Consider the following 14,090-nt stretch of genomic DNA (forward strand, 5'->3'; position numbering starts at 1 on the left):
GAGCGGGTTTTATTGCAAATTTTTTTTTTTGGAAGGTCCTCATTTTTCAGACCATTACAGGTCAGCAGAAGAGAGGGAGCAGATTTAGTCTGTAGAGATACTAATGGCTTATATCCAGCTAATTTTCCAAAGACAATTATGGTAACATTCAAAACAGAAAATGAGACAGAAGAACAGTGTTTTATTTCATTGAATGGGACTCTTCTCCTCTTTTCCTCCCTTAAATTTCTCTCTTTTAAAAAAAAAAAAAACAGAGTACTTACTTTAAGTAACCAAGTGAGCACAGAATCACGATAAGGAACAAATTTGTTCTTGTTCTTGCCAGCAGCCTGATCTGCCAGGGCAGAAATAACTAGACCAAGAGTTGTGAGGGATCTGTGCAGAGAACACAAGCATTCATTAACATCTGAAAATATTCATAAGTCGAATGCATATTTAGACAGTCTCTTTCTCTCCAAATACGACCTCCAAGGAGAAACATCCCAGCACAGTTTTGATCATTCTTCTCTCACAAAAGCTTTGCTCCTTGTTTTCAGCCTTAATAATCGTGTCTTCCCAATGCAATTATGTAGTAGTTGTGGGAACATAAGTACTGAATGAAAAATGTCAATAATTTTCAACAGGAAGAGATTTAATTCACACATCTAAGAGTACTGTATGTCTGAAGGAAAAATAGAGAAAAGGGAAGAAGAAAACTGGCTACAAGAGCTTATGCTGATTTAATCCTATTTAATAAGTGTACTGTATTTAGCAGTCATGATTTTACTGAGGAAAAAAAGGAAAAGAAGTAATCACCAAGTCTTACTTGTTAATGTTGCTTCCTTCTTTCAGTCTGTCTCCTGCAGCACCAGTTTTAGTTGCCCTTTCACTACCTGCTAAGTCCACCAGGCTCAGCTTGCCCACCTTCTCGCCCGACGTCTGCAGGAGGAACCAGAATACTATTAGATCACTGTTACATAGTTGACATATTTTCAAACCAGAATCAAGCTTCATTTGCTGGCTGGACTGTTAAATGGATAAAGAAGCTGGTTGGATGGTTGTATTCAAAGAGCAGTGGTCAATGGCTTGAAGTCCAGATGGAGATCCCTGACAAGTGGTGTCCCTGAGGCTGTTTAATATCTTCATCAATGATATTGACAGCGAGATTGAGTGCACCCTCAGCAAGTTTGCCAATGACACCAAGCTGAGTGGTGTAGTCAGCACATTGTAATGACGAGATATAATCCAGAGGGACCTGGACAGGAAAACTGGGCCTGTGCAAGCCTCACGAGGTTCAACAAGGCCAAGGGCAAGGTCCTACACCCCGGTCGGGGCAATCCCTGATTTCAGTACAGGATGAGGGATGATATGATTGAAAGCAGCCCTGCAGAGAAGGATTAAGGGGTGCTGGTCGATGAGAAGCTTGACGTGAGCTGGCAATGTGCGCTTGCAGCCCACAAGGCCAACGGTGTCCTGGGCTGCATCAAAACAAGAATAGCCAGCAGGTCGAGGGAGGTGATTCTGCCTCTCTATTCTGCTCTTGTGAGAACTCATCTGGAGTACTATGTCCAGTTCTGGAATCCTCAACATAAGAAAGATATGGAACTGTTGGAATGGGTCCAGAGGAGGGCTACAAAGATGATCAGAGGGCTGGAGCACCTCCCATACGAGGACAGCCTGAGAGAGCTAGGCTTTTTCAGCCGGTAGAAGGCTCTGAGGAGATTGTATAGTGACCTTCTTGTACCTGAAAGGAGCTACAGGAAAGCTGGAGAGGGGCTACTCATAAAGGCTTGTGGGGATAGGACCAGGGGGAATAGGCATAAACTGGAGAGGGGCAGATTTAGACTAGACATTAGGAAGAATTTCTTCACTATGAGAGTGGTGAGGCACTGGCCCAGGTTGCCTAGGGAAGTTGTGGATGCCCCATCCCTGGAGGTGTTCAAGGCCAGGTTGGATGGGGCCTTGGGCAGCCTGATCTAGTGGCATGTCCCTGCCCATGGCAGGTGTTTGGAACTAGATGATCTTTAAGGTCTCTTCCAACCCAAACTATTCTATGATTCTAGTATTCATTTCTCTACAGCTGCTGGCTTTGAAAGTCATCGTACTCGAACAATATTCTGGGACAACTCATTAGCTGCTGCTAATAACCTTGTAACATGTTTTACTTACCCCTGATTGTACATCGTAGAGTGTGTGGGTGAGGATAATCTTGAAGACTGCATGGGACCGACTGCTCTCCTCATTCATATTGGTTGCAGCCACTGTTCGAGATTTGTTGCCCTCAGACATCAAGGACTCGATGTCCTAGATACAATTTTCACAGCCATAAGCATATCTGCATTGACATGCCTTCCAATTATCTACCAAAACAATCTCATTTTGGTAAAATACAGCAAGCATTTTCCCACTAAGTTTCCCACTCTTGATTCATAACAGGCCAGGTTGGATGAGGCTTTGAACAACCTGATTCAGTGTGAGGTGCCTGTCCATAGCAGGGAGGGTGGAACTGGATGGGCTTTAAGGACCCTTCCAACCCAAACCATTCTGTGATTCTATAAACAGTGTGAGGAAAAAAAATCTTGAGATCTCCCCCTTAAAGACTAGAAATTGCACCATCTTTTGACATCCATATTCAACCATTACCTCTACCTAGGTAATAAATTATCAACATAAACAATACACCTAGCTGGACACAGCAATACTCAAAAGCAAATTAAAAAGTGAGGAAACAGTAATGCATGTTTGGACACAGTAACGTTTTAGCCTCAGTTGTGAAACACACTTATTTATGCATCTCTAGTAGCTTCATGCTAAAAATTCCAATCAAACAGAAGACCACTACAAGACCACTTGGGACTCTGTATGCTGTATTACACAAAGCTGCTGGTCAACATGTAACGGAAAAGCATGTGATGTGTCTTGTCTTAACAGAAACCAGCAAAGAGAGGTAGACGAACACCTGGAGGAACTGCAATATGAAGGACTGCACCATTTTCATGTTTTGTTTAAGATGCTAGCATTCCATCCCATATTTAGTCATCTGTCCTACAGTGCATTAATGCTTCTTAAAAATCAGGGCACTTTGTAAATGCATGCATAAAAACGTTTACTATCCAGCAACCAAGTTTCATGCAATGTTCTCCAGTATCTGCTTTATAAAGAAATGTTAGTTTGTATTTCCAGTGTGTCTGTGTGCCACTGCTCAGTGAAGTTACCAGGCAAGAGCATGACAGCCAAAAAGTGGCAAGGTACAGTTTTGAAAGCCCATCTTTGCAAAATCCTCGTTCTGTAATTAATGATGGAACACTTTCTCATGGATACAGCATACATTCATCTTAAGCCTGGGAGGAAAGCTGTTTCCCTGCAACCCCCATGGCTAGGGGTTTGGAACCCATTGCCCAGAGAAGTGGTGGCTGCCCCACCCCTGGAGGTGTTTAGCACCAGGTTGGATGGGGCTCTGAGCAACCTGATCCAGTGGAAGGTGTCCCTGCCCACTGCATGGTGTCGGAACTGGATGGGCTTTGGGTCCCTTCCAACCCAAACCATTCTACGATTAAATATTCAATTACTTTCAGAATTATTTAATAGTACGGGATGAAGATGAATTTTTGCCTTTAAGTCTGTTCTCCCCAGTGATCACGATATAACAATCCTACAGCTCTCTTGCTCTGAAGTCCATGTTACTATGGCAATCAGGAGCAGCTGAATAATTTTGTGCTGTTTGAGGGACAGAACCTTGGCATTCAAAAGGTCAACACAAGCCTTTCATGAAATTGATCCTTACCTTGTAGCTAGCAACAGCTAGTTTGGATAGGCCATCTACGTAAGGACCATAAACACTGTGTTCTCTAACTTTTAATGACTGACGGCTTCTGGTTGGAAAAAAAAAGGTTATTTATAAGCATGACTGACTTAAGACAACATTTATAGAAAGTCTATTTCTCACTGACAGATCTCAAACATGATGGTCTAACAAATGCCATGATAAAGCACAGCACAAGGACTATAACGCAAACAAAAAGCCTTATGTCTACACATAAAATGCTGACATAGCCATTTTTATCACTTCATAAAGCTAGTGTTAGGGCAAGTTTACTCCAGGCTTTTAGTCCTACTACTTCATTTTGATTTAAAAAAAGACACTGAGATCAGGCAGAAGCAACAACCATCTTATGCAAATGCCTTAGGTGGGATCCAGTAAAGTAAACTGGCTATGGAAAGGAAGAGTCCATGACAACATATTACAGTGCTGCTGATGTATAAATTACCCTTTTGGGTCAAGAAGATCTCGGACTTTCTCATTGTATATCTCCATGTAGGATACTTCCACTTTGAAACTCTGCTCTTCATTTTCCTCTTTCTGTGCTCTTTCAAAGAGTCCACTGCAAAGTCTAGGGATTAACCCAGGCTGGTCAGCGGTGCCCATCATTGTGTACGATTTTCCAGACCCTGTGCAATTGAATCTATGATTAGTGTTCATGCAACAAAGCACCTGGCTTTGCAGAACATGGAAAGGAAATAGAGAGAAGAGGTAATAAAAACCATAATCTGCACTTCAGTGAAAGATATATGTTAAGTTTTCTATTTCAAAGGAACTAAAACACGATTTAGCTAAAGACTATTTAATTAAAAGGAAAAGCAAAACAAGGAATTTAGTTCAACCTGATAGAGAAGACTTTTTTAGGTAGACACAGTAGTACTGCAGAAGACAACTCACTAACACCCACAATGAGAAAAATCAGTTGCACAAGCATATGCCTTCTGCATATTACATTTAAAAGGACAATTAAATGTTATTCTAACTGCAGAGGCAGAAAGTACAAGTGATGCATTGAACTCAAGGACGATTGCAATCACTCTAAAGATTATAATCTCAGGTGTGAGGAATACAGGTAGCCAGCAGCAACAGAAAAATCCTATTTCTCATCCTGTCCACCTCAATTCTCATGTCATAAAAGAAAAGCACTTCTTATCTGCACTATAGGGCACTTCTCCAAAAACAATGCCACAACAGCTGTGAAAAGAATCTCTGCGCAGAAGGTAAAACCTTTCACATCAACAAGATTTTTTTTGCTTATGTCCAGAAAGGACTTACCAGTTTGCCCATAGGCAAAGATGCAAGCATTGTAGCCTTCAAAGGCATTCTGAAGAATATTCTCTCCAAGGCACTTGAAAACAACATCTTGACCTAAGAATACAACACACAAGTTAATGTTGTAACAAAGCAAGAGAGGTGTCTTTAACTCGACTCGGACTCTCCAATAATTCTGTAAAAACAGTTCATATTTTCCTGCTGTCATTGCCTAAAGAGCATGCAGTACTTGCTCCCTCTAGAACAGCAAGACCATCACCCAGTAGACATTCTCCAGATTCATGCTACTGGAAGAATCAGATGCTGTGGTTATCATACATATACCTGCATGTGACCAAAACTACATCCTGTTAATGATCACATTGAGAAGTTTTATCAGCAGAAAATCTACCAGTGAATGACACTGACAATATACCCAACACATACATTTTAATAACTGCCATTTGATTTTAGTCTAGGGAAATTAGTAGATACTAATTTTACTGTAAATGTACAAGGTATTAACTAATATCATGACGAGATTTTGCAGAGGAGGAATCACAACTATGTGGGAGATATTACAGCACAAGGCATACATCAGCAAAATACAGGCTATTGTAATTGAACTTGATCTGTAGGAATCTTCTTTTGTAATTGAACTTGATCTGTAGGAACAGCTTTTTGGCTCCTTTTCCAAGCGGAGGGAAAAATGCATAATATAGTTGGGTATTTTGTGTTAAAACAAAACGAAGCAGAGAAGCTAAAGTCTAAACAAGACATGGAAGAACTTCGTGAACTGAAAAGGCCTCTCAATTACATTAATGTTCCTGAAAGACTCTCCCTTCTCTCACTGGTTAAGTCTGTATGTTCACATTCAAGTCCACTCAGAATTTAAAATTCCTAATGAAAATTACTAACAGTCGTGCATTAATTACTAATAGCAATATAATTAATATTACTAACAGCTAAGCACAGTGGAATAGGTTTGGACCTAACACTTCCAATGTGTAACAGACCAGAATATAAGTGACTCATGAGTATCCGTTAGTTTGGGAAACAAAAATTTTTCCTGCCTGTAATTTGTACAGCTGAAAGTATCACAGTTTTCACAGTTCCTCCTTAAATTACCATTCAATGGTTATTTATTAGAGAAATTAAAACCTAGAAGCACATGGGCCTTTTATTTTTCTGATTTAAAAAAAAAATAAAATAAATATAAACAAGCTTTAACATATTCCCAACTTTAAGAGATAACTAGCGTAAAAGGAATAAATCACAAGAGCAGAAAGTCCAAATATATTTCGCATTTTGCCATGATCATTTGCCAAAATGTGTCATAACCAGACACAGAAAACTTTTAACTAAATACAGCACGCATTCCCACCAGACCATAGGCATTCACATACCCATATGTAATACTCCATTATTAAGTTCTAATATGATTCCAAACTCCCATCAGCACTGAGAAACATGAAATTACACATAGCAATGTTCCGCAAATCCTGAAAAGAAATTGATTCAATGCTTTTAAAATAATGGACTTGGAACAGTATTTTAAATAAAGATGTAAACACAAGTAACCCATTGTAGTCACAGGATGAGGGAGAGCGGTTTTAAGGTGAAAGAAGGGAGGGAGATTGAGATGAGATCTTAGAAAAAGATGTTTTCCTGCGAGGGTGAGGAGGCACTGGCCCAGGTTGCCCAGAGCAGTGGTGGCTGCCCCATCCCTGGAGGTGTTGAAGGCCAGGTTAGATGGGGCTTTGAGCAACCTCATCCAGTGGGAGGTGTCTCTGCCCATGGCAGGGGGGTTGAAACTGGATGATCTTTAAGGTCCATTCCCACCCAAACTATTCTATGATTCTATGGATTTCTCCATTTCCCACACTGCCATGTGTGATAGGACAGTGATGCCTATTGGTATTATTATCATCTTTGGAAAAGAGAAACAGGAATGACTGAAGCTTTTCCTTTTGCTTTTGACACCAAGCAGTCATGCAGCGGAAGGCCCTTTGCGCCAGATGGTCTGTGCCCTGTAGCAAATACTGTAGTTTAATCAGATCATTTGCACTTGGAGACAACAAGCACAAAGCTACAGTAAATATTACCTGCATATTTTTCTTTGACCGATTCATCCATAGACCAAAAGCAGTGATCATATGCAAACACCTGCAGGAAAAAACAAGCAGCATACCTTATAAAATATGTTGCCAAATCAAATATGTTACCAAAATTTTGACAGCTCTGTATGATGCTGGCTAACATCACGCTCCTTGGGGCCATTCTGAACATAACACACATGCCCACAGAGTTACTCATTTGTGTGAAACCTAAACAAACATTGCACCTTCTCATATATAAGCCTGTTCCTGGTTTTTATTTGCTCCTTGTTTTCAATTCCTCCTTCCTACTGTGTGAATCCCACTCCGTGTTCTCCAAAAGCTCTTCACATGGCAATGGAGTGGATGTCAAGGAGCTCTCCTTTAAATCCCTCTTTGCACTTTATTTTTCGCAAGACTTTCTACTTTGCACCCTGTCAGATGTCCCATGGCTGTCCCTGCCTACCATCTGTGGTATCTCCCATCTCCATAAATCAAGCCCATGCTTTAGGGTAGGCATCTCTTTTTGTCCAAGAGGCAAATGTCTTTAAAGACTGCTGACGAGCAGCAGTCATCATCGAAGTCTAATACTGGTAAAGAATACTGGTAAAGAATACTGGTACAGAGCAAGTGAGTTTTATCATGAGAAGAGCAGCACTATAATCTTTCTAAACAGAAAGGTTTTAATTTTGTGGTAAATCCATATTTAAAGGTCCCCAGATACCTTTCAAAGCTGAAAATGAACATTTCAGGGCCTCAGGCTGCAAAACCAGGTGTATGCATAAACAACTGCCCTGGATACATATTTGTAAGAAAAAAAAAACCCTACACAGTGTAATATCTGACCTACACTCGCATAGGCAAAAGTTCTTCTTCATGATGTGAAGGGTGGTGAGACACAACAGGCTGCCCAGAGAAGTGTTGGCTGTCCCACCCCTGGAGGTTTCAAGGCCAGGTTGGATGGGGCTTCGAGGAACCTGATCCAGTGGGAGGTGTTCCTGCCCACAGCAGGGGGTTGGAACTGGATGGGCTTCACAAACACCAGAAAATGCTTTTAAAGGCCCACAAATAACAAGCAGTCTTCCACTCGCAGCCTGTAATGCTGAGTATGTGTTCTCATTTGTTCCTGTGACTCAGTTCTTGGCACAGGCTGTACAGTGCTCTTTTGCAGGAGGAAGATTCTTCGAGTTTCTTACTCAACAGCTGATCAACTACTGAGCTGTTTTGCAAAATGCTTTTAATATGTGGATAATTCAAGACTGAATAAGTGATAGGACAATTTTTCACACTGATTTAACATGCAGTAGAAGTCCTTACCTTCGGTTGGGTCCTGCTGTTCCCCGGAGCATCAGGAGCAGAAAGGATTTTGTAAGGGTTGGGGTCAGAAAAAGGAAGACAAAAGAAAAACACTGTTAGATGTAATGATTTGAGATTAATTATTTGTCATTAATACTTCATTACTGGAACGGTGTATTTAAAAATTTCATTTCTCTCCTCAGACCTTCCCTTGCTTACAGACGACAAGTTATTTTATAAACCAATGTTATCTCATTTCAGGGTAAAATCTGAGATGTTGCCTTGAGCGAGCTGATTTTAAATTGAAAGCCACTGATCTTCCTCATGCTGCCACCAGCTCTTGCTCAATCTCTCCCAGTTTGTTTTTCCTGTGACACGTCTCTCTCCAGTTTGGTGTCACTGCCTCTTAAAAAAAAAAGTACTCAAGCAAAGTAAAAATTTCCAAAACCACTCAAACAGGAACTTCAGGAGAGTTATTCAAGAGGAAATTTCAGAGTCCAGCCCTGGGACTTGCCCAACTCAGTGTCCTCGGGTTGCTGGGGCAGCAGAGCAAACATTTGTATCCCTAAAAGAATGAGCAGAGAACAGCAATTCCTTTAATCTGTTATGTGCATCATTTAAAAGTTTCTTTTACACAACTCAGTAAGTACTGGTGTGATCTTTAAAACAATGACACAGCTTCAGTCAGTGCCCCATCAGCAGGTTATAGAGCCTTCCCACATACATAGGACTGGAGAAATGCAAACACACAACAAGGAACCAATATTCTCCTTGTCCTAGACCTTCCACATGAGATTAGGAAGCTCCTGATATCAGTAACAAGTAAAGCCTTGTGGCAAGCACCACTGTTTTCTGTTGAACAGAGCAGGAGAAGGACACAGGAGCCGTGTAAGATCATTCTCTGAGTTCTTGCTGCTCATATGGGTCGAGAAGCGAGTTTTAAAATAGTAATTTTACTCAGGCTTGGATTTTAACATGCATATCTGTTTGATGCAAGAGGAACAACAGTGCCTTTGGACTGCAGCAGCCAGCTCAACTCGCTATACTGGGTGGTTATTTAAGCCAGGTTACCCCATGACAGCCATGTCGCAGGGTCATTCAAGGAATAATAACAACCCGATCCCTTTTCCCCCTGCCGCCTGGCTAAGTTTGAATAAAAGCTCTCCCAAAGTCCTCATCAGCATCCTCTTGACTGTGGAAGCTGTTGGTCTGGGGTGGGTTGGAGAGATGGAGGTGTAATGACGGAACCTCCTTCACCAGGACTTTGATCCAGACACAGAAGACAGCAGACAGCCCTTCTGGTTTAGTCCAAGAGAGACACAAGAGCTTTTTCTTGTCTCTCTCTGGACTGAAATGCTACTGGAGCCTTTTGCTGAAGGACTTCACTGGAAAATGCCTAGTGACCTTTAGGGGTGCTCCTGCTTGTTCCTATTCCTACAGGAAGATCGTTCTCATTGTAAAATAAAGAGACTAGCAGCCTGGATCTTAAGTCTGAGTTTAGCACTCGGAGATGTGAGCTGCTCTTAACTCAGCACACAGTCATGCTCATATTCCCCAGCACCATTCCAAGGCAGGATTATATCGCAACAGTGCAGTTGACCTTTCCAGCCCTCAATACAGCACATATACAATACGTATAGAGTATTTGGATTAAAGCAGCAACAAGGACATAATCTCAGCAGTCATATCACATATACAATGTTAAGAGGATGGAATATATACTAGGCTACATAAATCCTCAAGATTAGGTGAGACTAAAGGTCTTAATTTAAGTATCTCATTTGGTAAAGAGCTGCACAAACACACAAAACTGTGTCTCACTTGCAGCCTCACTTAATCCAAATATGCGCAAATGGAAACCCTACATCCAAGAAACCCAGTGCGCAGTGTTTAGGATACAGCACAGGGACCTAGAGCTGTATCTTGCTCTGTGACCTTTACACCAAGAGGAGAAAAAAAATCTAACAAATGCTCCCCTAAGGAAAACATTAAGGGTGCATACAATATTACACAGCACTGTGTTGTGCACATCCAAACCCATTAGCGCTGCAGCCGTGTGCTGCGACAGCTGAGCTCAGAAACCCATCAAAAGGTTTTCAGCTTGAAGGGAAATCCTTTGGGAAATTAATAGATATGGAGACACAGCACCCACAGCAGCCTGCGCAGCTACAAATACACACTGATGGTGCTGGGTGTTTAGAGGAGGCTCCATGCCCAAGTATGGTGGATTGCTACTCTCCATCCCAGAGGTGATGAAATCATAAATGACAAGAAACAGCATCTCATACAGAGCACGAAAGTATCTCCTACAACAAAACACAGATGACGGCAAAGTAGGCAAAGGACGTTTCCTATGGTTAAGTCTGGTGTTAGCAAAAAAAAACCAACCCACTAAGGGATCCTGATACTGACAACTCAATGGATTGTAACGAATCACCAGTAGTTCTAAAGCAGAAAAGAACACGTACAGTTGTGTCACCTGCAAACTGCTGACACCAAACTCCATGTCCAAACCAGTGTCTACAAGGGAGGGGGAACAGGGATGGGATGAGGGGGAATGATTTTAAGCTGAATGAGGGGAGATTTAAGTGAATATTAGAAAGAAACGTTTTCCTAGTAGGGTGGTGAGGCCCTGGCCCAGGTTGCCCAGAGAAGTCACAGCTACCCCAGCCCTTAAACACCTGAAGGTGTTTAAGGCCAGATTCAATGGGGCTTTGAACAATCTGATCCAGCGGAAGGCGTCCATGTCCATGGCAGGAGGGTTGGAACTGGATGGGCTTTAAGATCCCTTCCCACCCAAACCATTCTATGAGTGCAAAGGAACACACAGTAGAATGATGATTACAGAAGCTACCTGGCAGAGTCCTCGAGGATGCTGTCACATCAGAGGTGCAGACAGGAGTCACTGTCCTTCCTTGGCTGACAGCCAGTAAGTCCCATCCATCTCAAAAGCAGCAGAAAGGTCCAGAACAGGAAAGGAAAACTTATCTTTCAGCTACTCAAGGGTGTCACCAAGATGCTTTCAGCTACAGATTTGCACTGGAATCCAGACTGACAGGATCGTCCTTTGCCAGCTCACCTCTTTTATCTCTTTTCAACTCAATGTCAAACAGCAGTGGGGGAAATCTAATGTATCTAGGGGTTCTAAAATTAAAAAAGGAGAAAGAGAATACTCTAAAACAACTGCCTACATTTATTACTATTTTATTTGTTACAGCCAAGGGAATATATAAGCTGTTTCAAGAGTGAAAGAAGACATGCAGCCCTGAGTAATCATTTCTTTTTAAGCTACCTCGTCTGTGTTATAAGCTTATTGACAAGGACATATTTGCTTTCACATAAAAATGCTAGTGATTTCACAGGTCTTACGTACAATTTCAACACCGAATGCAAACAGAGCAATTCTCAGCTGAGACCATCAGTACATCAGTACATGTCCAATATCACTACTGCTTCTATTTCATTTGAAAAGAATAGAATCACTAATAATGAATTATATCATAGAATGGTTTGGGTCAGAAGGGAGCTTAAAGATCATCCAGTTCCAACCCCCTGCCATGGTCAGGGACACCTCCCTCTGGATCAGGTTGCTCAAAGCCCCATCCAACCTGGCCTTGAACACCTTCAGAGATGAGGCAGCCACAACTTCTCTGGCCAGCCTTGGCCAGTGCCTCACCACCCTTGCTGTGAATTTCTTCCTGATATCTAATCTATATCTCCCCTGCTTAAGCTTACAACCACTCCCCCCTCATACTATTCCTGCATCCTCTGATGAAGCTATTCAAGCACAACAAACTACTCTGTTCAGCAACTTATTAGTGCTATTTTAATAACATTTCAGATTAGGTTTTACTCTGGCTTTCCAGGTTCAAAAGGAGAGGGAAGGGACAATGACCTTAAGTATATTATAGATTTTTCAAACCTTGTGGGGATAACGCCACAGCAAATGAGTAGAGGTGAAACTGGAAGGACGTGAGGAGAGCTCAGGCCTTATCTGTTCTGTCTGGCTGCCTCACAGCACAGAGATAGCAGCCAGCTGGCAAATCAGCACATGCTCTAAATCAGTCACAGCGCATCCTGCTTCTTGCCTCAATCAGAAACGGGCATCTGGGGCAAACAGGAGGAGAAAGGTGGGAGTCAGCGAGGCAGAAAGCAGGGAATAGAGGTCCAGAGGCTGTAAATGATCTGACAAGGCAGGGATTTTTTTTCTTAAAAGGAACGTTTACTGTGCCAGCAGTGACCACAACAACATCCAAACTATACATCTTGCTGAGGCTGCTCAGTGACACAAGGCTATGCTGGATATATGGAATTGAGACATAATTTTATCACTTGCAGAAGCTTCTAGAAAAGCAAAATATGAAAAGAATGTGTGGGTTAAAAAAAAAAAAAAAAAGGAAAGAGGGAACAATTACAACCATTACTATGAATTAGGGAAGTCCCAGCAAACCCTCAGAAATGTTTATTGCTTTCCACTTCCAATCTTCCATAACCACTGCAAAACCAAGTATATATCGAATTCCAGTGTAATCAGTACTATTTTATACCCTTCAGGAGGAACTGTTCAGCATAAACCCTTGGAAGTAGCTAAAAACACAACTAGAAAAAAATACTGATAGGCTAAAACTTGATGGTCAGCAGTAGAAAGGCATTGGTGTCTCCCAGCGATCACTCTGTATGACCACTTCTTTATGCTCCCAGCTGAGTTAGATGGGATTTGCCTTAAATCCATTTGTATTCACACACGTTTTAAGAGTAAAGTTGGCATCATGTGTCACAGCAATTTAGCCTTTGGATAGAGGAACGACTCCACTTTGTAGCAAGTTTATCCTTTTTAAAGTTTCTACAGAATATTAGAATCATAGAATGCCAGGTTGGAAGGGATCTCAAGGATAATCCAGTCCAAACTTTTTTTAGCTGATCTATAGTTTCAATGAGATGCCCAGCACCCTGTCAAGCGGAGTCTTAAAAGTGTCCAGTGTAGAGGAATCCACCACTTCTTTGGGGAGATTATCCCAGTGTTTAACTGTTCTCACGGTGAAAAGTTTTCTTCTGGAATACAATCAGAATCTCCCCAGGAGCAACTTATACCCATTATCACTTGTCTTTTCCGTGTGATTTCTTGTAAAAAGGGAGCCTCCAGCCTCTTGGTAGACACCCTTTATGTACTGGTACATGGTAATAAGGTTTCCCCTAAACCTTCCACTCTCAAGGCTGAGATATAGTGCCAACCACTGTCTCTGATACTCCTTAAATCCAGTATCAACTGTACAGAGTTCACAGCCCACATTCACAGAGCCTGTAATAATGCTCACAACCACGACGCCTGCTCCACACTTCCAAGGAAATCTGGAAGACAAGTGCGATGCTGTAACTACATCGTCATTGTTGCTTAACGCATATGTGACTATCAGCACAAGGGGAAAGGCAGCCCCAGACCTGGGCTCCAGACCATGTCAATGCGAAGAAACTCCTGCATGGCACCAAAAGGACCAAAGTCTGATGGCCTCCAGAGTTCCCTTCCAACCTCAGCCATTATTAATGAAACCACACCATCACAGGAATTGTTGAAGATAAAACCAGTACAATAACTACTGCATCACATATAAGCTATTCCCTGGAACCAAATAACTAATGCTATACTGGGT

At 41.8% G+C, this 14,090-nt stretch overlaps 1 protein-coding gene across 1 annotated transcript in view; it reads right to left on the bottom strand.

Annotated features, from left to right (window-relative positions):
* Nucleotides 1-14,090, bottom strand: part of KIF13B (kinesin family member 13B) — a 142,918-nt gene that overhangs the window by 74,310 nt on the left and 54,518 nt on the right. The window contains exons 3-10 of the mRNA XM_054062336.1: nucleotides 8,464-8,476; nucleotides 7,156-7,216; nucleotides 5,075-5,167; nucleotides 4,248-4,428; nucleotides 3,764-3,851; nucleotides 2,149-2,283; nucleotides 806-918; nucleotides 264-375 (exon numbers count right to left, since the gene is read on the bottom strand). Coding sequence (XP_053918311.1) covers nucleotides 264-375; nucleotides 806-918; nucleotides 2,149-2,283; nucleotides 3,764-3,851; nucleotides 4,248-4,428; nucleotides 5,075-5,167; nucleotides 7,156-7,216; nucleotides 8,464-8,476 — 796 coding nt within the window. The remainder of the gene's footprint in view (nucleotides 1-263; nucleotides 376-805; nucleotides 919-2,148; nucleotides 2,284-3,763; nucleotides 3,852-4,247; nucleotides 4,429-5,074; nucleotides 5,168-7,155; nucleotides 7,217-8,463; nucleotides 8,477-14,090) is intronic.

This window comes from Cuculus canorus, chromosome 3, assembly GCF_017976375.1.
Source record: "Cuculus canorus isolate bCucCan1 chromosome 3, bCucCan1.pri, whole genome shotgun sequence".
Taxonomy (NCBI): Eukaryota; Metazoa; Chordata; class Aves; order Cuculiformes; family Cuculidae; genus Cuculus; species Cuculus canorus.